Source organism: Dermacentor andersoni, chromosome 10, assembly GCF_023375885.2.
Source record: "Dermacentor andersoni chromosome 10, qqDerAnde1_hic_scaffold, whole genome shotgun sequence".
NCBI lineage: Eukaryota > Metazoa > Arthropoda > Arachnida > Ixodida > Ixodidae > Dermacentor > Dermacentor andersoni.
In genome coordinates, this window is record NC_092823.1 from 130,611,198 (window position 1) to 130,636,429 (window position 25,232).

Genomic DNA, 25,232 nt, shown 5'->3' on the forward strand with positions numbered 1-25,232 from the left:
GAATAAAAAAAAAGTCAGAGGTCGGTGCAAGTTGACAGAACATGTTAGGAATGATGAATGCAAGAAAACTAACTACCTGGTCTTTCTCGACTCCGACGAAGAGGAACTTCACCCTTGGCTCGCTTGTATCTATGTACCTCATGTTAACCTGCGGAATGACGGAGGACGTGTTCGAATGTGAAAGTCAATTTGGAAGCTAAAGTGCTGAACTTCGGTTGTTATTTGCGCTAATCAAGTCAACTCTTTATGAGATCGCTTGAATGAGCTAAAGTGTTGAAATTCGGTTGCTATTTGCACTAATGAAGTCAACTTTTTTATGAGATCGTTTGAATGAGCTAAAGTGCTGAATTTCGGCTGTTATTTGCACTAATGAAGGCAACTTTTTTATAAGATCGCTTGAATGAGCTAAAGTGCTGAACTTCGGCTGTTATTTGCACTAATGAAGTCAACTTTTTTATGAGATCGCTTGAATGAGCTACAGTGCTGAACTTCGGCTGTTATTTGCATTAATGAAGTCAACTGTTTTTATGAGATCGTTTGAATGAGCTACAGTGCTGAACTTCGGCTGTTATTTTCACTAATGAAGTCAACTTTTTTATGAGATCGTCTGAATGAGCTACAGTGCTGAACTTCGGCTGTTATTTGCACTAATGAAGTCAACTTTTTTATGAGATCGCTTGAATGAGCTACAGTGCCGAACTTCGGCTGTTATTTGCACTAATGAAGTCAACTGTTTTTACGAGATCGTTTGAATGAGCTACAGTGCTGAACTTCGGCTGTTATTTTATGAAGTCAACTTTTTTATGTAATTGCTTGAATGAACCTTAAGTGCACTTTTTCGTGCACCACAACACCGTCAAATTTTCTGTAATGCACTTTCCCTCTCAGGCACGGAACTTGGCAGCAAATGGCTCTGCTCACACAGTGCTATGTCATAGGTGGGTCATCTCGTCTTAAAGTGTACTCGCGGACGTTTGCACTAAAAATTACAAATAAACAGCGCATCTGAGAAGCTTCACGCGCTAAATGAATGTGAAGATGCTGGGCTAGCTCTGCCAAGGGGCGCGGAATGTTGAAGCACTTATGACGTTAGCTTGGCTCGCTTGCTCGGTATATTAAAATATGGAACATATTTCCATTATTTTTTATGGGGTGATGTTTCTACGCCTAGTCTTGTTGAATCAAAATATTCCTAAATGATGTTCTTTGCCGCTTCAAAGTCACAGGACCCTTTGAAGAAGCTTTTCCTTTTGCTTTTTCTGTTTCAATACACGTGACACACAGACATGCTCTAATTACATATTTTAAATCTCACCACTGGGGACAGAGTCAGAGTAAAATGACACGGCACAAGTTTTGTGATCATTTGTTTGGTCCCTGTCATAAGGGGCACTGTCGAAGGTGGATCGTTACTAACTTGTATGTATGTATGTATGTATGTATGTATGTATGTATGTATGTATGTATGTATGTATGTATGTATGTATGTATGTATGTATGTATGTATGTATGTATGTATGTATGTATGTATGTATGTATGTATGTATGTATGTATGTATGTATGTATGTATGTATGTATGTATGTATGTATGTATGTATGTATGTATGTATGTATGTATGTATGTATGTATGTATGTATGTATGTATGTATGTATGTATGTATGTATGTATGTATGTATGTATGTATGTATGTATGTATGTATGTATGTATGTATGTATGTATGTATGTATGTATGTATGTATGTATGTATGTATGTATGTATGTATGTATGTATGTATGTATGTATGTATGTATGTATGTATGTATGTACGCGTTTGTGTGTGTGGGAATGAAGCGGTTCGATCGTCTCAGAACCCACGAAAACGAAGAATTTTGCGCATACACATTCTGTCGATCAATATGGCAGTTTGTTCCCTTTGATGATGGTGATGTTATATGGGGTATTATGGCGCGAGGGCCTTGTTACCTTTAATAGCGATATCAGCTTTGCTTTTAATAGTTGCACCAGCTTTTGTCGTCCCAGAGGCAGTGTTGCCAACTTAATTTCCAAATTTATTGTAATGTTTCGAGTTTAGTGAGTTATTCAAATAAAAAACGAGCATTAACTTAAGATTAAAAAAAATTGTATCTTTAATTCACGATAAAATAATATGCTTGAGTTCGACGGACACATCATCACGACCATAAATTATAGCAATTTTTTTTGCAAAATAAAGGTCTCTGCTGTCGATTTCTAGTTACCATCGTTTTGCTTCAGCCGACTATACCATACATCGGCAAATTTCCAAATCACATCAGGTGACCAGAGAGCCCATGATGTGGCGGTGAGGCTAGGCCTCCCCGTCTCGACGTGGGAGCGGCCTGCGGTGCTGCTGTAAGTGCGGCGCTTCTCAGGACCTCATTAAAGTTCTTTGTCTGTCTGTCATCAGGTGACCGAACCCCCTGCTGTTCCTGGCTGCGTTTTCCTTAATTTGACGCTCACTGGGTTACTCTAAACGACTGCCGGTTATCTACCCTACGCATTACATAGCCTGCCCAACTAACATATCAAATACATTCGTTTGTTGTCTAATGCGCATCGCCGTATTCCTGTCTCTTTATGTTGCACCGAACATCTTTCGCTCTATCGCTCATTGCGCAGTTTTTAATTCCTTCTGAAGGTTTCTTTGTATAATTGTTTTTATTAACTTCGACAGAATAGGAAAAGTTGGCTACTGAAAGTCTCAATAACCGAAAATTGCAGCTAATTATGAGTTCAGCCCCCCCCCCCCCCCCCCCGCAGGTTTGCAGAGGTAGCAGTGATAGTAACTATTCTTTTGAAAGATAATGGCAAGTCGGCGTCAATTACTTAATAACGCCTACCCCTATGCACTCCAACCCATTTTATTCGTCTGTATATTTTCTGCGTGCTATAGGGAGACCCTGTGAAACTTCGCGTAGGGAAAGGGAGAGAGAAATAAGAACCAATAGCAGGGAAGTTAACCAAGGTATTGCCCGGTTGGCTACCCTACTAGTGGAGAAAGGGAAAAGGGAAAGGAAGATGGGAAGGAAGAGGGAGAAGAAGAATCATTGTGCGCTCGCTCGCATAATAATGTTCACTCGCAAGCGCTCATCTTGTCCGGTTGTCTTCAAAAAGCGCATTAGCAATAAGTGTACATTTTCGTGGGGCTGACCATCAATCACGCACTCTTGTTTTCTTGACACGCTCCTAGACATTACCTTGTTCCTCTACATATTAGTTTTCAAAGGTACCTTTACAGTCTTCATCAGCATACAAATGTCATTGAAGCCATTGTTTTGTTCCCGATGCTGAGTTTTGGAGTAAGTGTTCTTTGGGTATGTGTCAACTCTGAACGTTTCAAGTTGACGGAACGGATATAAATTGTCAGCACTATGTACTATATCGGTTTCTTTTTCACGCGTGGTCTTAAGATGGTCACTTTCATGAAATTGACATCAACTCTCCAAGGCAATTTGGTAGAAAATGTTTCGTGGTGCGAAAAGTTGCCGGTAGGTGGTGCTTCAGTAAAGCAAGTTCTGAATGTAGACTGATTGATACTCACAGAGTTGATCTGTACGCAGAGATAACTTATTAACTGAAGCGTAGTCTTGAAGTACTTAAAATGCAGGTAATCAGAGACCATGAAAATTTCTATCGTAACTTCCATGGGAACACTTTGAGCTCCGTAAGTCCTTTCGTTCACGATCCAAGCATCTACATAAAAAATTGAGAAAGAGAGTATGCGAGAATTTCAACCAAAATTGTAATAAAATAGGAAACACCTAGCAGTAGGCAATTTTCGTATTCATAGGAGACCCAGAATTTTGCGCTTGCCAATGAGTGATTAAGCGGCGTAGCGCCTCCTTGCGGAAAAAACACTTTAGCATATGCCACCATCCTCCTCTCGCCCCTTTTCTGAGAGAACGTCTAGCTTTCAGTTTAGCGTTGGCACTAGTAATTTGGCACAGCGGGAGACTCCATTTAGCTGAGCGTTTCACGAAACTTTACATGCTTAAAGTTCAGCAGTGTAAAACAGTAATAATGAAAGCGTGCGTGGCGTACCATATTAGAAAAAAAAAAAGAGACTTAGTTTTTGGTTTTGTACCCAAACGTTTCCCACATTTGAACGTCGCTCTTGCTCGGGCGTAGCGTTTATTCAAGGCGTCAAGGCGTCACGTCCTTGTAGGTCAAGCGGACGTTTTAAAATTGAGCTGCACTATTGGGGACTGAGATTGTCTGTCACTGAAACTTTCTCGTTAAGGCGAAATGGCGCAAGCGAAAGCTTCTTTACCTTTTATTTAAAATGAGCGCTACGGACAGTGTTGGAACAACTGTGAATTCGGGGTCAGAAGAAGGGAAGAAGGGGAAAGAGAAATTAGTGACACGCTTTCTTTAAACGAGATAAATTCTGGGGATTACGTGCCAAAGTCAAGATGTGATTATGGGACACACCGTAGTGGGGGACTCCGGATCAATTTTGACCCCCCGGGGTTCTTTAACTGGCCACTAGACATATAACTAAATGAGCATTTTTGCCTGAACGGAAAAATTTAATAATGATTACCGGTTCGGTATGAAACCATCGAACCATATAGGCTGACAACGAGTGCTAATAGATCGCGCGATTCTTCAAGTAAATACATCAGTTGGCGCACCTCAGTTGCAGATCTAATTACGACTCACGAGTTGCGTTGGGTTCGAGAATGGGGATAGATGATGGTTGTGCAGTGGTCCACAGCCACCTCGACATATACAGACGCCTGCGCTTCTTAGGTAGGGTATGACAGTTGTGTTCCGCAGTGGGAAATTGTTTCATGGGCTCCCCGAAATCAGCATTTCTGCTGACGCTCCCGTTTCGACCATTCGGGGAATTCGTTAGTAAAACGAAACTATATAAACACAGAGAGCAGAAAATACGATGTCCTCGAGGAGGGGAAATCAAGTTCAGTTGCACGGTCTTTTGTAACCATAACACCGCGGCCGCTAATGGACGTCGTCACCTTCTCAGTGAGCGATATCCGGGGCGATAAACGACACACAAGATCTTTTGTTGCGTGCCGTGGTTTAACGCATGTTTGGCGCCTGGCCGAGGTAAGTTGCCTAGCGATGTTGGAGATGTATAAGATGTTCGCGAGGGACGATGGGCTTGATTTTGAGTTCGTTTTCCACTTTGACTTTCTTAAGCAGCACAATACATTTTCAGATCGATGTGTAAGGAAGATCGACATAAGGTTCAGAAGAAGCCGTCGTTGCGCATCGTTCAGAAGCGTCGATGTCCTCATCAGCTTCTAGAAGCAGAAAAGTGAGCGATATGTCAAAGACTAGCTTTTTTCGTTGTTACAGGCTAGAAGTTTGGAATAGTCGTTCGCGTAATTGAGCCCGAACGACACCACAGATCGCATGGCACAGTCCGTTCACAAGCAGTACATGAATATACCTAAATACTTGAAGCAAGATGAAATTTAACTGACTGTTGCGATCAAAGTAATGCGTCTGGAAGCTATGCGCGCGCTACGCAGAGGTAAAGGGATCCTCACTTTCTCTTTCTTTGTTTATGTACATAAAATCCCCGCTTGTGTGTGCAACAAAACAGTAAACTGCATATTATAGTGAAAAAGGACTTCGCCTAAAGGGGATCCGGCTGCTTTCCGACATCTCCTTTTTGAAAAAGTAGTTGAAATCGCGGCGACAGCGCTACTCGAAAATGTTGTCAAAACGGTGCGCACCGTGCTTCGCCTGAGTACGTACGGAAAAAGAAAGGAGATCCAGCATGGAAAAGCGCTGATGCCGTTTGCGTTGTCAGCATCGCAACGCCCCGAATCCTCAAATATGCTAAATCTTCAGTCACCGCAACCTCCCTCTCTTTTTCCTTCCCTGCTGCACACATATGCAGGGTGTCCCACATAACTTGAGCCAAAAATAAAAAAAAAATGAAAGGCGCGTCGTAAGCGAATTGAACCGAACGCATACTATTTGCAATAGTCTAGAGTAACTCAGGCAATTTGTTATTTTCCCCATAACTCACTAATTAATTGGGTTTAATTGCCCAACTTATTAATTATTGGCTGAAGACCCCAAGTATGATACGCAGATTTGTAGAGCACCTTGAGAAACCACTGATCGAGTTGTTTCCTCTGCGATACGTCTCACGTAGTCCTTTTTTCCAGCTTGCAAAGCCCGCGAAATATGAAAGCTTTCCCTGAGAGGGAAAGAAAGCCCGCGAAATATGAAAAGAAAAGCCACGTGACCGAGCGCTTGCGCAGTGGTATCGTGCTGCTCTCAAGCGTGCGTTCTAGGAAAGCCTGCAAGTATACTTGCAGGCTTTCCCAGAATACTGATCTCATGAAACCGCGCTTCGCATCCACACTCAGTAATATGGGCGGCCAAAAATGCGCACACGTGGCGTCCTTCTTCCCAGCTTTTATAGCACGCTCCCTGATATGGTAGGCCGTCTAGCCCTGTATTCAGCCCATCTGTTCGCTTATGAAACACGCTGGCGATGTAATTCACTTGTTTAACTACCTTTTCCACTCGGTGCCACCTCAATGTCGAGCATTTCCTTCTTCTCAATTTCGTGTATCATGTGCGGAATGAGGCCTTGGTCAGATCTCTCCATTTCGGGCATTGGCTCAATCCTGTGGTACGGCCCGACCACACCTTCCTGCAAAAGACAGCACGTAAGATAGCATTGTGTTACGTGTCACAGAAATGAAATTTAAGCAAGCTACATTTTTCCTTATGACAGATGTACTGTCGCATGTTGCTCTAGCTTACTACGAATCGTCCTGTGCTGGCCAGGTGCTTTCAAAGCTGACACGTGGAGCTTTCGAGTTGCACGGCATTCACCGACATAACAATAGTATCCAACGCACGTGTTCGAGCCTACACGTGAAGGGAAGCTTTAGCGAATCAATTAAATAAATACTAGACCACTAGCGGAGAGGCGTGAAATTGTGTTTATTTTCATTATTATGCCGCCCACAATGGGGGATCGGCCATGAAATGGGTGAATCATTCCAAATTATTATGGAGCATAACTTTCCTAATATCTATGGAAATAGCATAGAATAGCGTAGAATTACCTGTTACAATAAAATCAGGAAGGTCATATTGAATGAGTAATAATTAACTTAATAGCAAAAAAAAAGAATTTAGCAGAGCATTCGTTTAGATTCTGGACAGCGAAGCATTCATCCCTGTGGCTGAATCCCAAAGTGGAGGCCCCGAACGAAAGAATTGCCTTCCGAGCTGAGCACTTCATCCTCTTTATCTCCGGCAACATAGCGGCAACGTAGTTGTAGCCCAGGCTTCGTGGCTTGCTTGTTTACCCATTGTGTACCATTTAAAGACCAACTGTAACAAAATTTTTGGCTTCATGAAACATCTAGTTTATTGCAGATATAGTGAAGCGTCCGTGCCAAATTTTACATTGGAGATACGAGTGCCTCTGTCAGGGAAGGCCTACAAAAGTTCATGTTCTTGATACCGAAACTTAAAAGAAAGTCACGAGCCATTTCACTCTGTGAAGGCGTATGAACGGTGAAGCTGTGTAGCACACGACAAAGAGGGGACACAGAATTTCGAACAAAGGCACGAACACATTCATTGTCTTGACCGGGGGTGATCGTGACGAAAGGTAGGCACAAGCATTTATTTTTACATATCCGCGTTCATTCGTGTTATACATTCGTTATATACATTCATGTTTTCATTTCGCGATATACTGAGGCAAATAATTTGAGACCGAAATCATCGCACCGAATGGCAGTGGACCAGTGCCGTCAGCGGCTTCGCAGAGGGAGAGGCAGATATGGGGACGCTGGGGGCAGTATGGGAGCGCGAGCAGTGGCACGAGCCATAGCTGATGATGATGGTTCTTGCTCACAGATTTGTTGAATAGACACGAAAAAATGCACGGCACCATAGCCATAAACAGGTTCACTGTAAAAAACGAAAGAAAAAAGCGGCTACTACTGCTCACCGTCAGTAGCGCAGCCATCATGAGTTACGCATCAATCAGGGCTGACCTTTGAGATTCAGCGCCGCCCACGGCCCTCAGAAAAAATCTCGGAGGCGACGTTCTGAGACTTACGTCATATCCGCTAGCTACAAGGTGTATATACGTTGTCTGCTTGGATACTATTAAATGGCTGCTGATAAGAACGTGCGACAATCAGAAGCCCTGCACATTTTCTAAGACTGATTCAGCAGTTAACCAGGGGTTTCTTTCAATGTAGAATCTAAAAAAAAAAATCTTATCCAGGCCCTTGCCGTTCTGGCAGATAGGCCACGTGACTAGGTGGAGAATACGAGCAGGAAAAATTTCTACGATAACTTTACTAATTACTGAAAATGCGCTAATCCACTTCTTTGGTTCCTAACTTTCGAGCAAATGTTGTGTCTCATTGCTTTGTCAAACGGTGCTTGCTTTAAAAATTTCGGCCTGAGGTGATTTACTAATGAAGAAGTGATAAAGTGCAATGGAAGCAAGGAAATAGTTATACAGGTGTTGTTATCAGAATAAAAGTATTTGACACTCACAACTTCGACGCCGCTGTCTCTTCTTGTGACGTGCACGGTCGCAAACTGCTTTTCATCTTCGTGGAGATTTTGTTCGATGTCTTCTCCGTTGAACTGCGAAAGTGGGGATGGATTATAACTGAACATTGCTTTTTACGACGTTCAGCGTACTTCTGTGATCAATATTAACAAATCGACATGCAGTGTATGACACTTAAAAAGCTGTGAACCTTATGGGGCCTCGGGGCACGATGTACGTACATCCGGACAAACATTGATATGCCAGTCGTAATGTTAAATGGAGAGAAAAAAAGAAACAGGCTAATATTGAGTTGACGTCATAATTTTCTTCCCATGTAAGTACATAGAGCTGGAATACTTGTCACAATATTCTGTTACGTTAAAGTTACGATGTGTTATTGATAACAATTTCTAAGCTCGCTTACGGTAATGCTGGTTGTGGTACCACTTGGTTGAATGCTGTAGAGTATTCATTTCTTTAATGTAAAAAATTATGACTTTTGTTTTAAAAGTATGCCGATAGAGTGCTAAAGAAAGAAGCTTTGGAAAGTTCTTAACACCGACGCAGGTAATATTACTTACTGACAGAAAAGTGGAACACTGAAAAGCTTTAGCGTGGCAACCTAAACCGTGCCTTACTTGAAGCAAGAGGTTGAGACGTAATCTTGGTATTTCATTTAGACAAATGGTGCTGGTAATTGTATTGCTGTCACTGAGATCATTAACGGGAGTGTGAGTACATTGACTTCGGTGCATGGTCTCACTCTCACTGCTGCCAAAGTCGATGTGGTGTTAAGTCAAGGCATTCGAGTATTCTTCTTGGCTCATTTCAGTGTGCATAACCTTGTTGAAGAGCAAGTACAGTTTTCATAATATTAAGAGGTCTATGAGAACTGCTGTTTTTATTGGCATGCGGTTCATTTTAGTGTTATAAATTCAAGCCCGTGCGGCCTAGCATTCGTTTGCTTAAATTCTATAAAATACCCTGTACGATAATCATATATTGGCTTACGTTGGGACATACAGGTTTTTCATAAAGGAACATCCATTGTTATGAATACAGAGCATATGCACAGAGGCATACGATTTCTTTTTCAATTGAGTTAGCATGCTATCGCAACAACACATTGATGCGCTGTTTTGCCATTATTTTATTATATGCACTTGATGAATTAATAATGAAAGCACTTACAAAATGCGTTACTTCGTGCCCGTCTTCGTGTTCCAGGACGCGGAAGTTGCGGGCTGCAACCGACGCCTTTCTAAGATTGAGCGTCAGTTGATCGTGCAAGTGCAGCACCATTCGTCCGTCAGCTGATCGCTCCTCGAGCAGACGCGGGTAAACCAGCCTAGGTTGCTGTATTCCTGTCAAATGCGAGTTGCACAGTCGAGGTTGAGAGAACTGTACTGTCACAAAATCTGACAGCATTTTGCTCTCAACATAAGCGAGTTAAATGTCACAATGTGCTGCACGACGAAAGGCTCCCTTCTTGCAAACTGTTGGTCCCGTGATTAGCGCCAGTCTTGGCTTGCAATCAATGTGCGATCTCCCGCGCTGAGCGCACACAGAGACCAGCCCCCCGGGATGGAAGCGTGGAAGCACATATACGTTGTTAAGGTACATTACATCAAGCCCGTAGACAGGATTTATTTTCCGGGAGGGGGGCTAAGGTTCCATTATCTTCTGTTAAGTCTTCCATGCTTGGTGCATTATAATACAACTATTACCTTGAGCAGGCCCTTGGTCTGCCTGAAGGCGTCTACCATAGGCGGCAACTACGGGGGCGGGAGAGGGAGGCGGGCTCCAGGGCCCGTGCCCGCTTCGGAGCTTTCGGGAGGAGGGGGTGCGGAGCCCCTCTCGGCCTCCCCCTCCCCCCCCCCCCCCCCCAAAGTGTCATTACCAGAGTTCTGTTACCCATATCGCCTGGTGTTTCTTTTAAGTTGCCTCTATAATTTGACTTATTCTAAATAGATGATATAACATATAACAAGCCTCTAATCCTACAGCTAAAATAGAACTGGCAGAACTTTCTAAGTTAATCAACAAGCGTAAGACAGCGGACATCAGGAACTATAATATGGATAGAATTGAACAGGCTCTCAGGAAAGGAGGAAGCCTAAAAACAGTGAAGAAGAAACTAGGAATAGGCAAGAATCAGATGTGTGCGTTAAGAGACAAAGCCGGCAATATCGTTACTAATATGGACGAGATAGTTCAAGTGGCTGAGGAGTTCTATAGAGATTTATACAGTACCAGTGGCACCCACGACGATAGTGGAAGAGAGAATAGCCTAGAGGAATTCGAAATCCCACAGGTAACGCCAGAAGAAGTGAAGAAAGCCTTAGGAGCTATGCAAAGGGGGAAGGCAGCTGGGGAGGATCAGGTAACAGCAGATTTGTTGAAGGATGGTGGTCAGATTGTTCTAGAGAAACTGGCCACCCTGTATACGCAATGCCTCATAACCTCGAGCGTACCGGAATCTTGGAAGAACGCTAACATAATCCTAATCCATAAGAAAGGGGACGCCAAAGACTTGAAAAATTATAGACCGATCAGCTTACTGTCCGTTGCCTACAAAGTATTTACTAAGGTAATCGCAAATAGAATCAGGAACACCTTAGACTTCTGTCAACCAAAGGACCAGGCAGGATTCCGTAAAGGCTACTCAACAATAGACCATATTCACACTATCAATCAAGTGATAGAGAAATGTGCAGAATATAACCAACCCTTATATATAGCTTTCATTGATTACGAGAAAGCGTTTGATTCAGTCGAAACCTCAGCAGTCATGGAGGCATTACGGAATCAGGGTGTAGATGAGCCATATGTAAAAATACTGGAAGATATCTATAGCGGCTCCACAGCCACCGTAGTCCTCCACAAAGAAAGCAACAAAATCCCTATAAAGAAAGGCGTCAGACAGGGAGATACGATATCTCCAATGCTATTCACAGCATGTTTACAAGAGGTATTCAGAGGCCTGGAGTGGGAAGAATTGGGGATAAAAGTTGATGGAGAATACCTTAGCAACTTGCGATTCGCTGATGATATTGCCTTGCTTAGTAACTCAGGAGACCAATTGCAATGCATGCTCACTTACCTAGAGAGACAAAGCAGAAGGGTGGGTCTGAAAATTAATCTGCAGAAAACTAAAGTACTGTTTAACAGTCTCGGAAGAGAACAGCAGTTTACGATAGGTAGCGAAACACTGGAAGTGGTAAGGGAATACATCTACTTAGGGCAGGTAGTGACCACGGATCCGGATCATGAGACTGAAATAACCAGAAGAATAAGAATGGGTTGGGGTGCGTTTGGCAGGCATTCTCAAATCATGAACAGTAGGTTGCCACTATCCCTCAAAAGGAAAGTGTACAACAGCTGTGTGTTACCAGTACTCACATATGGGGCAGAAACCTGGAGGCTTACGAAAAGGGTTCTGCTGAAATTGAGAACGACGCAACGAGCTATGGAAAGAAGAATGATGGGTGTAACGTTAAGGGATAAGAAAAGAGCAGATTGGGTGAGGCAACAAACGCGGGTAAACGACATCTTAGTTGAAATCAAGAAAAAGAAATGGGCATGGGCCGGACATGTAATGAGGAGGGAAGATAACCGATGGTCACTAAGAGCTACGGACTGGATTCCAAGAGAAGGGAAGCGTAGCAGGGGGCGGCAGAAAGTTAGGTGGGCAGATGACATTAAGACGTTTGCAGGGACAACATGGCCACAATTAGTACATGACCGGGGCAGTTGGAGAAGTATGGGAGAGGCCTTTGCCCTGCAGTGGGCGTAACTAGGCTGATGATGATGATAAAAAGTTAATCTTAAAAAAATTTAAATTGCAAATTTAAATAAGATTATTTTAATCTAAGATTTGTTTAATAAAGTAAGCTAATCATAAGCTAGTGGGTTCATACCCCAAATATGAATTTAATATTCCTTTATTAATTTTTTAAAGAAAATAATATTATGAATAATTTTTATTACTATTTTAATTGCAATTTCATCCGAGTCATGATTTGTATTTTGATTATCTATAGAAATAAATTTAATAATATTTATTCAAATTATAAATAATAATAAAATTAAAAATTGATATTCAATAGTAATTTATTTCATCGTATTTTATTGTGGCTAAAAGCTTGCTTTATCGTTCTTGGCGTGGAAGTGCACGGCTTTTAATTCATAATTTCGCTTTATTTCTCAAATTCTGACGATAGGAGGACAAGTGCATTAACGTACCAGCGGCGGCTACCTCATCCGTATTTTTTCAGTTGAACATCTTTTTTTTTAATTTCCACTGTGAACATCATGCACAGAGACAATATATGTAAATATATACGCAGGACAAAGAGTATCTTAATATTAAAGAAAAGGAGCTTGCTAACTAACAATTATTACTAATGGTATATATAGCCTATGCCTAGAGAATGAATATCTTGCTGTATGTTCACCTCGCTTCAAATTGATTTGCGTGCTTTGTTGTCTCTGAAAAAAAAAAAAAACTTCACTGACCCTTCTGGCAGTCTTTTATCAACGGCGTCTGAAATGCGCGGGGATGATATGTGTCTTAGTATTGCTTCTTTTTCCATTAGGTAATGCTAACCACTCAGGAAAAGAAAGTTCTTCTAATAATTAACATTTATTGGGAATGGAAACATCGACAATTGCATGCAGAGGTCATAAATATGTATAATTCACTCAGTAACTGAAATGAGGCGAAGTCGAATTCCTTCGAAGTCAGAGCAAATGCCAATCATGCGCAGCAACTCTTATACTCGGACTCATAGTGAAAAAAAAAAGAAAGTAAAAGGGACTACAGTTTCGCTGGAAAGGCGAAGCAGCATTAGGGATAGCAAAGTATAAGACAATTACGCGAAGGAAGATTGCAACACCGAGAGAGGTCAGTCTAACCGGGCTTCAGCTTGGTCAGGCTCCCCCTCAACCCCCCCCCCCCCCCCCTCCTCGCCCTTCTGGCTACGCGTGTGCTTTACGTGTTCCTACAGGAACTGTGAGTGAGGGAAGTTACGAATAGAAGGACACGGTGCATACGGTGGTAAATTTACATGTGCACAACGCTGTAAATACATGCAACATGTAAGTAGCATACACTGCTTATGCAAAATTATTTTTGATTAGGAAAATGAGGTGTGGAGCAGCTAAGTTACAATACTTTAGGATAACAGAACAGAGAACTGGGCTAGTTGATTTACTTGCATCTTGAATCTGTAAAAGCGCACAAAGACGAGAACGAAGAGAGAAGACAGACGAGGCGCCTACTCACAATTGAGAAAATTTATTGAAAGGAAGCAAATATATGCACGCAAAAACGGAGTAGGAGGGTTGCAAGGATCACGAGTTAAAGCTTTCGAAGGCAACCTTATAAATTGAAGTCTAACTATCAGAAAGTTAAATTCCTTGTCATGTAGCAAGACCGACGGGTGGCTGACGCAGTTATCTCCTCTTTTTTATGTGGTAGGCCTCTGCCATTTCATAGATTAGGTGGTTGTTGCTCTTGAAGATAATCTGAGTATCTTTCAATACAGGATAACAACTACATTCACTACAGTGGGCAGCCAGTTGTGTCGCTCCGGTGGAATTGAATGCCGCCAGGTGTTTTATTATGGCTAAATTCAGAGCGTGAACTACTGGGACACAAGCTAAGGCACAAGAAATGACAGGACACGGCGCTACTTGCAACTGAAAGTTTACTTTGGTTTTATGTCGTTTGATGACATTTGATTACATAGGACATGTCTGGGTAATGAAGTCTCTAACCTTTCGTATAACCTTTCAGTTACAAGTAGTGCAGTGTCCTCTTTTTTCTTGTGCCTTAGCTTGTGTCACAGCAGTTCGCGCTCTGAATTTAGCCATGCTTTTATACCAACTCGCCCATTTTTCAGTTTTGTGTTCTCTTGAACGAGCGTAAGTCTCTTAGTCGCACGTTGATGCAGCGCCCTGACTAGCCTACGTAAACCTTACCGCACCTAAACGGGATCATATACATGATGCCCATCGTAGAATCTACAAATCTTTAGGTGTGTTTAATGTTACACGGCGATGGCTTCCTGCTAATATGCGAAAAAAATGTCTGAAGTTTGCTTTTTTTTTGCTGAAGGAAGAACCTCAACCTTATACCTAGTGCCTATATGTTTTAATTCATGCGATTCGCATATGTTTTTAGTTCTTGCATCGTACGAATTAAAACATATAGGCACTGGTGTAAAGTTGAGGTTCCTTTTTCAGCAAAAAACAAATTCAGACAATTTGTTCGTGTATTAGCAGGAAGCCATCGCAGTGCAACATTTAACACACCCAAAAATTTGGGATTCGTGACACGCGTGCGCAACCTTCCTACTCCCACCTACTACTTCCAACCTTCCTACCGCAACCTTTCTACTTTCAGTTGCGTGCATATATTTGTTTTACAATAAAGTTTTTCAATTGTGAGTAAGTGCTTCGTCCTGTCTTCTCTATTCATTCTCGTCTTTGTGCACTACTACAGTTTCAAGATGCAATACTTTAGGAAGCCGCCAAAATGCCAATGCAATGCAAAGAAGAGCTTATGCGACTCTCTGCAATGGCTATGTCCAAATGTCAAGTGCCATCTGTCGACTTGCCGCAAAGCGTCGTCCGCCATCTTAGTGACGGCGCGGCAAAAGGAAACGGCCTGCCTGACAGCTAGCATATCTACCATAGATAGCTGCTGCTTTCACCCTTGGTCTGTTCTGTTCTCCCATTGCTGTTTGCTGCTTTAAGCGAAGCTCGAGATCCATGGAAACGTTGGCAACACGTAGGGTTGTTTGTTTTCAGCAGTGGGCGCAACAGATAGAGAAAAAAGTGAAATACGCTGGTTAAACGTCACCGACGCAGATGACTTTGTACACCGCGTGCTGCTGCATCTTGTTTAATCGTGTCTTTGCTGCAACTAGTGCAATATTCACCACTCTCCTAACCCGACTATCTATGGTTTAATCGCGCTAGTTCGGTCCCACTGTTGCCCTCTCCACCTCTGTCCGCTTCTCGCCTTTTGTCAGCCCATTGCATAAAAATAAACCTCTCAAGAAAGGCAATGATATTCTCTTTGAAAGCAAACAAACTGACCTCTTATAAACAAGGCGAGCGTTTGATTGGGCTGTTCGAACAACGTTGCGGGTCACTGCACCGACCGATGCTGCCTCCGGCGTTTACGTATGCTTGACATCAGGCGATTGGAATAAACTTGGAATAGAATAATCTTGCGTTATTTCCACCCATACGGCCCTTTGTTGCAAGCTGCAGCGAACGGAAGAGCGCACGGAGCCAAGTCCTGACATTTCCTGTTGCCCTTCGTTTTCATAGGACACGGTTGTGCGACCTGACCCAACGCCTCCTGGATAGCGCAATCCTCGTGCACTTTGGTCCATGACGTCGGGCTACCTTGGCCGACTGCCATAGAATCTCGAGTAAGCCGCGGTGATTTTTGAGTTGACGCTTCCATCACGCCGGGCTTGGCAATGGAAATTGCAGTCCAAGTAGCATGACGACATAAAGCAGAATGCACAGGCCTGCTATCTAGGAGGTTTGCATGGCCTTGCACAATTTCAGCTCGCACACTCGAGCCGAGAACCCAACGCGAACAGCACAACCGCAGTTTCTCATTAGTTGCGCGCATGAGGCTAACTGTTTCAACGAACGGCGTTATAGTACCAGAGCCAGTAACGTCACTCGGCATACCGGCACCTGGGGCGGCTGTTAAGCCTGTCACCCCCCTCGCTTCCCTCTTCTCTCGCCACTTCCTCCTATTGACGCACATTTTGTACAGTGAATGTGAAATAATGTAAGAGGGCAACGCGCCTATTTTTGCCTGTGATTCGGGATTTATCTCTGGCAGTATTTCGCCAAGTATTTGGACCTTTAATGAACTACAAACAAATAAAGTTGCTGTTTTCCTTGCAAGTTTATTGCTGAATTTAGCATTTGCAACAGTTTCAAGAACTGAATGCAGCAGTAATGAATGCTGGCGCTTGAACACCTTGCTTCATATATTTACGTAGGAGTTAAATAACTGGAACCCGTTCTTCAACTCCTGTCCCATTAGATCCAGGATTTATGACGCTTATTGCACGAAACAACAACTAAATTAAAGCTCACACCACCTACGCTGTTCTGTCGGCAACTTCTCTACTCCAAGCCATTCTCTTCGTTCGCCTGCCCCTGGCGCAGATCTTCACCGCATTCGGCTATGAGCCGCGAAGAAGCGACCGCAGCAAAGTCGTTGCTCAGCGATTTGCACCCGGGGCGGACCGCCACGGGTGCAGATCTCTGAGCCCGCAAATGGCTGCCCCGCTGAGGGATGCAGCCATTTGTGCGCCCATGTGCACAAGAATGACTCGCGGACGGCGCGTACTCTTCCTTGAGTTGTGCTTCGGTGACGAGGTCCGCTGTTCGCATTTCATGTGACCTTGTCACGATGCGAATGAGCAAGCACCCGTTGTCATTCGCGCGAGTGTAGCTTCCCTAGCTTTATAGGTTCGATAAGCGCCGGGGATGCGTGCACTGGGAGGGGGGTTCGTGCCGGTCCTGGCCGGAATTACAGGGGCGTATTCATGGGCACTGCGGCTTTTTTGAACATTCGTGTTCACGGTGGCCCGCGCCGTGAAACGCATGGGGGGGGGGGGGGGGGGAATGTCCCAAATAGCCACCCGGCCGACTCCGGCCCCGGAGCGAGACCTTCGCGGCAGCGCGCCTGACTTGTTAGTGGAAGTTGAAGCGGGAACTGTAGCTGGCCGCGATCGTTTTATCGTACAGTCAAATATACCTGGTAGCGAAGCTTCCATATAAGCCCACCCGTTCGAAAGATGGCGGTTCATCTGCGTTTCATGGCGCTTAGTGCCATCTGTGTGACGAGGCAATACATCCGGAGGAAGAAAAAGAAATGATGTGACGACATATCCGTTAAAAACAGAAGTGACGTCATTTTCGTTCTCAAGGGGCGAAATTTGTTTTGGCGGCATTAAGGCTGCATCTTCAAATGCCCCGCGATTCGACTCGACGGGCGTTTCGAGCTTTCTTCAGCGAGGAAAGCGATGCAGCAAAAGGTCAGCCTCACGGGTGTCGAAATCGCACGCCTGCACGAACGTCGTTTCTTCGCAGGTCCACGAAATCTTTGGGTGTAGAGCGGTGGTCGCACCGTCGGACGCCAAGCCCGTCGGCCAGCGCGGCCGCGCGAGAAAAGCTAAGCAATTATCTGGCGGTCGTAACTCACTATTCTTGAGAGGGAGACACAGACAGATCATATGCTCTGTATCACAGCACACGATTACAACACCAGTTAATGCTAAAGTAGTTTGTTTTGGTTTGTTGCCCTTGAATCAGGTAATGATGCCTCAGTCGGCCTCTGCTGCAGCGGTGTATGAGGTTTGTTCTGGCAGTTGTTTGTCATCAACGCGAGCCGGCGCAATTGCGGGCGATCGTCTTCACGCTCTTACTCGAGGGTGGTCAGACAGAACGCGTTCGTGGGTGTCTTCGCGACCGCAGTTGCAACACTTCGAAGGCAATGAAGTTAGGCAAAAAATTCCTATTAGAAAATTGTAGAGCGATTTGAAAAACATCCGATTAAACAGTTTCTAACTTTCTATCTATTAGGCATTAGTGCAGTCCCGCTTACTGCAGATGCCCACGAAATAATAAAAAAAACATACCACATGACATGTCCGCGTGGGCGTCGTGGTTAATTAATCTTGACTAATTATGCAATTTAGCACAATAAAAAATAGTACGACTTGCTACATACAGTAGTCAGCAACATGCATTCGGCCACGTCGTATTAGAGTGCATAGGCATATTTTTAAAACTAGCCAACTTTTGGCAAAATTACCTGGAACACCCTGTACACGAGGTCTGTTAGAAAAGTATCCGACCTATTTTTTTGGCGAACACCTGATGGATATGACACTCGGTTTTTTATTGCGAGGAAAATGGCAGAGCGACTGGAGGAGAGCTACTGCATCAAATTTCGCCATAAACTGGGCGACAGCCAAGTGTAAACCATTCGGAAGATTCAGATGGCTTTCGGTGACGATGCTATGAGCAGCACACAGATTAAGGAGTGGTACAACCGGCTTAAAGACTGACACACATCGATGGAGAGCGAGCCACGCTCCGGTCAGCCATCAACATGGCGAAATGACCAGGTCATTGCCGAAGTGAACGCTGTGGTGATGCGGGACGGTCGTGTGACTATCCGAGAAATTGCACAAGAGGTGGGTATCAGCACTTTTTCTGCACTTTCCATTATGACCGAAGATTTGGCCATGAAGATAGTTGTGGCGAAATTCGTCCCGAAGCTGCTCACGGTGGAGAAAAAGCAACTTCGTGTTGAAGTCTCACACAACATGTTGGATTCCACAAACAGTGATCCCGACTTCACGAACACCATAATCACTGGTAACGAGTATTGGGTGTACGGGTACGACCCGGAAACCAAATCCCAGTCGTCACAGTGGAAGCATTCCACGTCACCAAGACCAAAGAAGGCCCGCCAAGTGCGCAGAAACGTCAAAGGGATGCTGACTGCTTTCTTTGACTCCTGCGGTGTGGTACACCACGAGTACAAACCACAGGGTCAAACAATCACCAAAGAGTACTACAGGAATGTCGTCCGTCACCCACGTGATGCTCTGTGGAGCAAGAGACCGGCGTTGTGGTCAACAGGAAATTGGCGCATCCATCACGACAATGTTCCTGCACATTCCGCGCACTTGATTCAAACTGTTTTGGCGAAAAACCAGACTCCTGTAGTTCAACAGCCTCCTTACTCTCCTGATATGGCCCCCAGTGACTTCTGGCTGTTTCCCGAAATCTAGAGGCCATTGAAAGGAGCGCGATTTCAGACAAAAAAGGACATCATGGCTGCAACGAGAGCTGAGCTAAACTCCATTCCGAAAGAGGCCTTCTCGGAATGCTTCCAACAATGGCAGCACCGCTGTATGGGAGAAGTGCGTGGAGTCCCAAGGAGACTACGTTGAGGGTAGTTAGGTTTCCAACGCTCCAGCTATGCCAGTTTTTTTTCTTCGGCCAAAGGTCGGATACATTTCTAACAGACCTCGTACATAAACCACACGGCCTGAACGGTGCGCGTATACATACTGCATTACATTGCAGCACGCAGCTGCAGGTCGGCATGTCGAATTTCAGTGCAAGAACACTGGAGAAACAGCTCAAAACGTGCATGCACGTGGCGGGGCAGGTGACCACCTACTGGCCAGCTCTCTCGTGTCTATCCCTCACAATGGCGGCCAGAAACCAGCGTCGCCTGACTGCATCACGGGGTTGTCGGCATTATGCAAGCCCCTTATGCCAATACGCAAAGCCTCGTAAAGGCTACTCCTCAGTTATAGCCAACGAAACAGGATAACCTCTCGTCGGCACAGCTCGGATGGCGTAAGCGAAAGAAATAAATGAAGAAATTTAAAAGCCTGTTTCGCTCAGTGAGCATACACACGCACACGCACACACACGCGCGCGCGAGAAGAAATGCTTCAGTTCGAAAATGTATTGACGGTGTAAAGCAGCGCATCTTACCTTTAGACGAAATGACTAGGACTGAAAGTATGATGATGCGAATCATTGTGACGAAGAGCTTGACAGAGCCGTTCTCAGGCGGCCGGTTTGTTTTATATCGAGGTTAGACGAGTTTCGAATGACAAGTGATTGGCATTTGATCGCCCGCTGAACTTTGTCGTAAATGTTTCCTGGATAAAAAATTGTGCAAATGCAACACAGCCGGGATCCATATGACACTTTCACGAGTGTTTTCTGGTTTATTTTTATTTTGATATATAGACATTTATTTCTTGACGATGTGTTCTCTTGTTTCGACCTGCGTAGTTTTCGTGGAAATGAGTCGCCAGACATCGTTAATAGGAAGCTTTAGCTCGGGCCCAATCCCGACGCGGCCTACTCAAATACATGTAAAACGCATAAAAGCTTTTCTGGATTAAGCCCTGCACTGATATTAATGAAGGTTGTTGCATTTGAGAGAGAAATTTAAATTCTAATGACTGTTGGAAGCTGAATTTTCATTCAGGGCCTGAATTTTGTTAAAAAGATGTTTAAAAATTCGAAAATCCCCAAAACATAGAAGCACGATGTTTTCAAATTATTAGCTCTGGTGGTGGTGGTGGTGGTGGTGGTGGTGGTGATGTTGAAGCAGGCGGGCTTAGCCTGGCATACATAGCCGGCAATTGTTCCGCCTGATCCTCCTTCGAGTTGAGATCAGGGGTGTGTCACCAGGTGTCGATGAGCCCCGTGTCTCGCAGGAAGGCTATCAGCAGTCGTTGCGCTCTCTTCCTGAATGCCGCGGGCCCTCCGGGGAAAACAACGTCTTCAGAGGTCCTGTGCGTGAGACCGCTTTTTTGCAGGTTGTCGACCAACGCTTTTCTTTCTGTGTCAAACTGTGGGCATAGCCAAACGAAATGTTCGATGTCACCAATGTCACCACAGAAAACACAGAGTGGGGAAGCGCGAAGCCTAGTCTTGAATAACCAAGCTGGGGTGTATGCGGAGTCGGTCCTGATGCGGTATAAAAGCGTCGCTTGTTCGCGTGTAAATCCATGAGTCACACAGGATTCGTGTGGATTCTTGTGCATCTGTCTAAAGTGAAGGCGGATTGCATCCTTAGGGTTTTGAAAAGCTTTTGGAGCTTTCACTTTTGGGACACATGTCAGCGCTAGGCGTGCAAGGGCGTCAGCTTCCTCGTTTCCATCAATTCCTACGTGTGATGGAATCCACTGAAACCTTATGTTAAATCCTTTGCTCGTTAGGTCGTCAATCAGTGCCAGAGACTGCTTTGTAAATTTCTCTGGAGGTAGGCCCCGATGTAATCTTTGTAATGCTGACTTGGAATCCGTCAGCACCACGACATCTCGTGCAGAAAAGGCACGTAGTTTCCGCAAAGCTGCGGTGATTGCGGCGCTTTCTACTGTTGTAGAGGAAACTACGCGATCCAGTCGGCCAGACCATGACACATCAAGGGATGGTATGCAGAATGCCGCTGCACAGCTATCTGTTTGTGCGCACACCGAACCGTCTGTGTACACTTGTAGATGGCTTTGAAACACAGTGCTCAAGTGGTCCAGCACAATAAACTTGGCTTCGACAGTTGAAATGGTGCGTTTCGTCGGTAGGTGGGGTACATTGAGGCTGCAGGTAACGTCCGGAAAAGACCATGGCGGGTCAAGGCGACTTCGTTTAGGCCATTCCAATCCTAAAAATCGGAAGGTGTTCCGCGCCGCATGGAAATGTGAGCGAGTTCTTGATCTTGGCCCCGGAGAAGCGCCGTGCCTGCGCGTGACTCGCCCAGCCTTAATAGCTGCGTCAGCAAGGCCTGAGATGCCAAGAGGCGGAGTGGAAGAGACTCTGCCTCATTAGTGACTTTCTTGTTTGAAGCCGCCGTTGGAACTCCCATCGCCAAGCGAAGTCCCTTTCTGTGCACTGCCTCCAAGCGCTCGAATTGACTCGATGACGGTGATATCAGAGGGAGCTGATAGAGAATGCGGCTTGTTATCAGTGCTGCGTTCAGTTTAAGCATGGATATAGGATTGTTTCCCCAACGTACACCTGCCAATCGACGAAGTGCGTTGATTCTTTGCACTGATGCAGCCACAACACTTTCGACCGCACCACGCCATAGTAGCTTGTTTATTTATTTATTTATTTATTTATTTATTTATTTATTTATTATTACCCTCAGGGCTTACAAGAAGCATTATAGAGGGGAGGGGCATTAGAATATCAGTACATATAAAATAAATACAAGGAGAAGTGAAGAACAGTTATATCGCGAATAATATACAGCAACAACAAGTAAATAAGCACAAAAGTAACAAGGCAAAAATAAACACTTAAAAATCAAGTAACAAGAATATAAAAAACGAAAACATGGAATAATAGCAATGAAAGAAAACGATAGCAATAGGTGACAACGTGATAGTGACGCAGTTTTGAAGTAGGCTTATAATTCGTTTGATAGTGCTCTGCGAAAACGGTCTGTATCAGTGATAGCGACTAGTGACGCAGGCAGGTGGTTCCACTCAAGACATGTTCTCGGCAAGAACGAGTGTGAGTAGGTAACTGTGCGCTGCGCAGGTACATGAACCTTGAAGCGATGATCGATACGTGCGGAGACATAAGATGCTGGTGTAATGTACCGGGACTTGAGCTCGTGGTTATGATAGTAGATTTTATGAAAGAGCGAAAGACGAGATAATTTTCTTCGGGAAGAGAGAAGGGGAATGCCAAGAGCAAGTTTCACGTTAGCAACGCTAGAAGTACGGTGATAATTGTTAAGAATGAAGCGGACCGATCGATTTTGGACACTCTCAAGGATATTTATTAGAGTAGCATGGCCAGGGTCCCATATCGAGCATGCGTATTCGAGGTTAGGCCTGACATAAGTGACGTAGAGTTGTTGTTTTAGTTTCGGTGGAGCTAAAGAAAAGTTACGTCTGAGATAGCCTAGCATGCGGTTAGCTTTCGACGTGATGTATTCGATGTGTCTTTTCCATGAAAGATTGTTAGCAATATACACACCGAGATATTTGTAAAAAAGTACTGGGTCAAGGGGACTATCATTAAGTATGTAGGCGGGGCAAGCTGACTGGTTACGGGAAATTCTCATTGTTTTGCATTTAGAAGTGTTTAGTTCCATTAGCCAATGCTTGCACCATGCTGCAGTGTTACTGAGATCATCCTGGAGTGTTAAAGTATCGTTAGTGCTTTCAATCTTGCGGTATATAACACAGTCGTCAGCAAATAGACAAATGGAACTTGCAATTTGGTTAGGAAGATCGTTGCTATAAATTAAGAAAAGTAAGGGTGCCAAAACAGAGCCTTGAGGTACCCCTGAACCGACCGGAACTTCAGGAGAATCATTATCATTAATGCTTACATATTGTGTACGGTTAGAAAGAAACTCTCGAATCCAGTTGAAGACCAGGGGATCAATATTTAGCTGGCCGAGTTTTAGTAGGAGTAAGTGGTGGTTAACTCTGTCGAAGGCTTTTGCAAAATCTAAAAATATACAGTCTACTATAAAGCCAGCGTCTAGGAAAGTATGGAGATCGCTACAAAATGTTAATAACTGCGTTTCGCATGAGAAGGACTTACGGAACCCATGTTGACTGTTATGGAAAAACTGGTTTGATTCCAAAAAGTTGACAAGATGAGAGAAAATTATGTGTTCAAATATTTTACATGGTACTGATGTCAAGGAAATAGGTCTGTAGTTGTACGGGTTATGGGTGTCGCCTGACTTGTGAAGTGGAATCACCTTTCCTTTTTTCCAGTCTCTGGGCAAGGAGCTATTGTTCAGAGATTTTGTAAAAATCAAGTTTAATATAATGGAACTATATTCGGTAGTACCTTGCAAGAATTTGGACGTAATGCTATCAATACCGCACGAAGAGGATCTTTTTAGTTTGTTAATAATAGAGCAGATACCAGATGAGTCGAGTAAAATCGGTTCCATTGGAAAGAAACTAGGTGCTATGAGTGGTGGAGAGCTGCCAGAGTGAGTGGGGCAAAATGAATGGGTGAAAGCGATGTTCAGTGTAGACGCGCAATAGCGGCTTGGGATTATCTCACCGCGGATTTTCACGACGTTCCAAAAGCGTCTCGGATTCGTTATGAGTAATGATGGAAGCGTGGTGTTATAGAAATTAAATTTAGTTTCTTTTAAAGCATTGGAGTAGAGTTTTGCTGCGATGGCATAAGCGGACCACTTGTCAGTAGTTGACGATTGTTTTGCAGCACGGAAAAGTCTGCCTTTTTTGTTAGATAGTCTTTTAAGGTGTCTGGTGTACCACGGCGCGTTAGATGATTGATAAACCTTTCTTAAGGGAATGTATTTATTTATTAGATGCAATGCTTTACCTTTAAATGATGCCCACAATTCTTCGACTGATGCGTCAGTGTAAGATATACAAAAACTGTCGAGGAAGGAAGAAAGATTGGTGTTGATAGCGTCAAAGTTAGCTTTATTATTATCTCTGATAAGTTTAAAGCGCTTGTTCCTTTTAGCAGTTGGTACAGAGACAGAAAGATGTACCACGTCGTGATCACTGAGCCCTGGCAGGTGAGTTATTGTTGATACAATTTCAGTTGATGACGTTAGTATCAAATCTAGTAAGGATGATGTCGTAGAAGTAACACGTGTAGGAAGGCGGACTAGTTGCGATAAGCTGAAATCCAAGCATGTGGCTAGGAAGCTACTAGTTTCAGCGGAAGCAGGTTCTGCAAGCGGACATAAATGAGACCATTGGATTGATGGAAAATTAAAATCACCTAGAAGAAAAACTGGTATACCGGGAAATCTGGCTGAAATCTGGCTTAGACAATCATGAATTGCCTCGCAAAAAGAGCTGTTGGAGTTAGGCGGGCGGTAACAAATTCCAAAAACCATTTTTCTAAAAGCAATGGTTATACAACACCACACTATTTCTAAATTACATGGAATGTTCAAAAGAGTGCATTCAAAACATTCATTCACGGCAATGACGACACCGCCACCCGTTCTCTCAGCGCGGTCACGACGATATACGGTGAATCTTTTCTCGCTCTGAAAAAGTTCACGGGTTGAAATTTTGTCAGATAGCCAAGTTTCAGTCAGCAATATTATATCAGCATCTGTATCATTAATTAAG

The 25,232-nt window shown here is 44.0% G+C and overlaps 1 protein-coding gene across 1 annotated transcript in view; it reads right to left on the bottom strand.

Moving 5' to 3' along the window:
* The window catches only part of LOC126545064 (venom metalloproteinase BumaMPs1-like), a 32,372-nt gene extending 12,208 nt beyond the window's left edge, over window positions 1–20,164 (bottom strand). The window contains exons 1-6 of the mRNA XM_050192752.3: window positions 20,113–20,164; window positions 9,736–9,908; window positions 8,544–8,636; window positions 6,525–6,663; window positions 3,565–3,716; window positions 77–148 (exon numbers count right to left, since the gene is read on the bottom strand). Coding sequence (XP_050048709.1) covers window positions 77–148; window positions 3,565–3,716; window positions 6,525–6,663; window positions 8,544–8,636; window positions 9,736–9,908; window positions 20,113–20,158 — 675 coding nt within the window. The 5' untranslated portion in view covers window positions 20,159–20,164. The remainder of the gene's footprint in view (window positions 1–76; window positions 149–3,564; window positions 3,717–6,524; window positions 6,664–8,543; window positions 8,637–9,735; window positions 9,909–20,112) is intronic.
* Window positions 20,165–25,232: the final 5,068 nt, after the last annotated feature.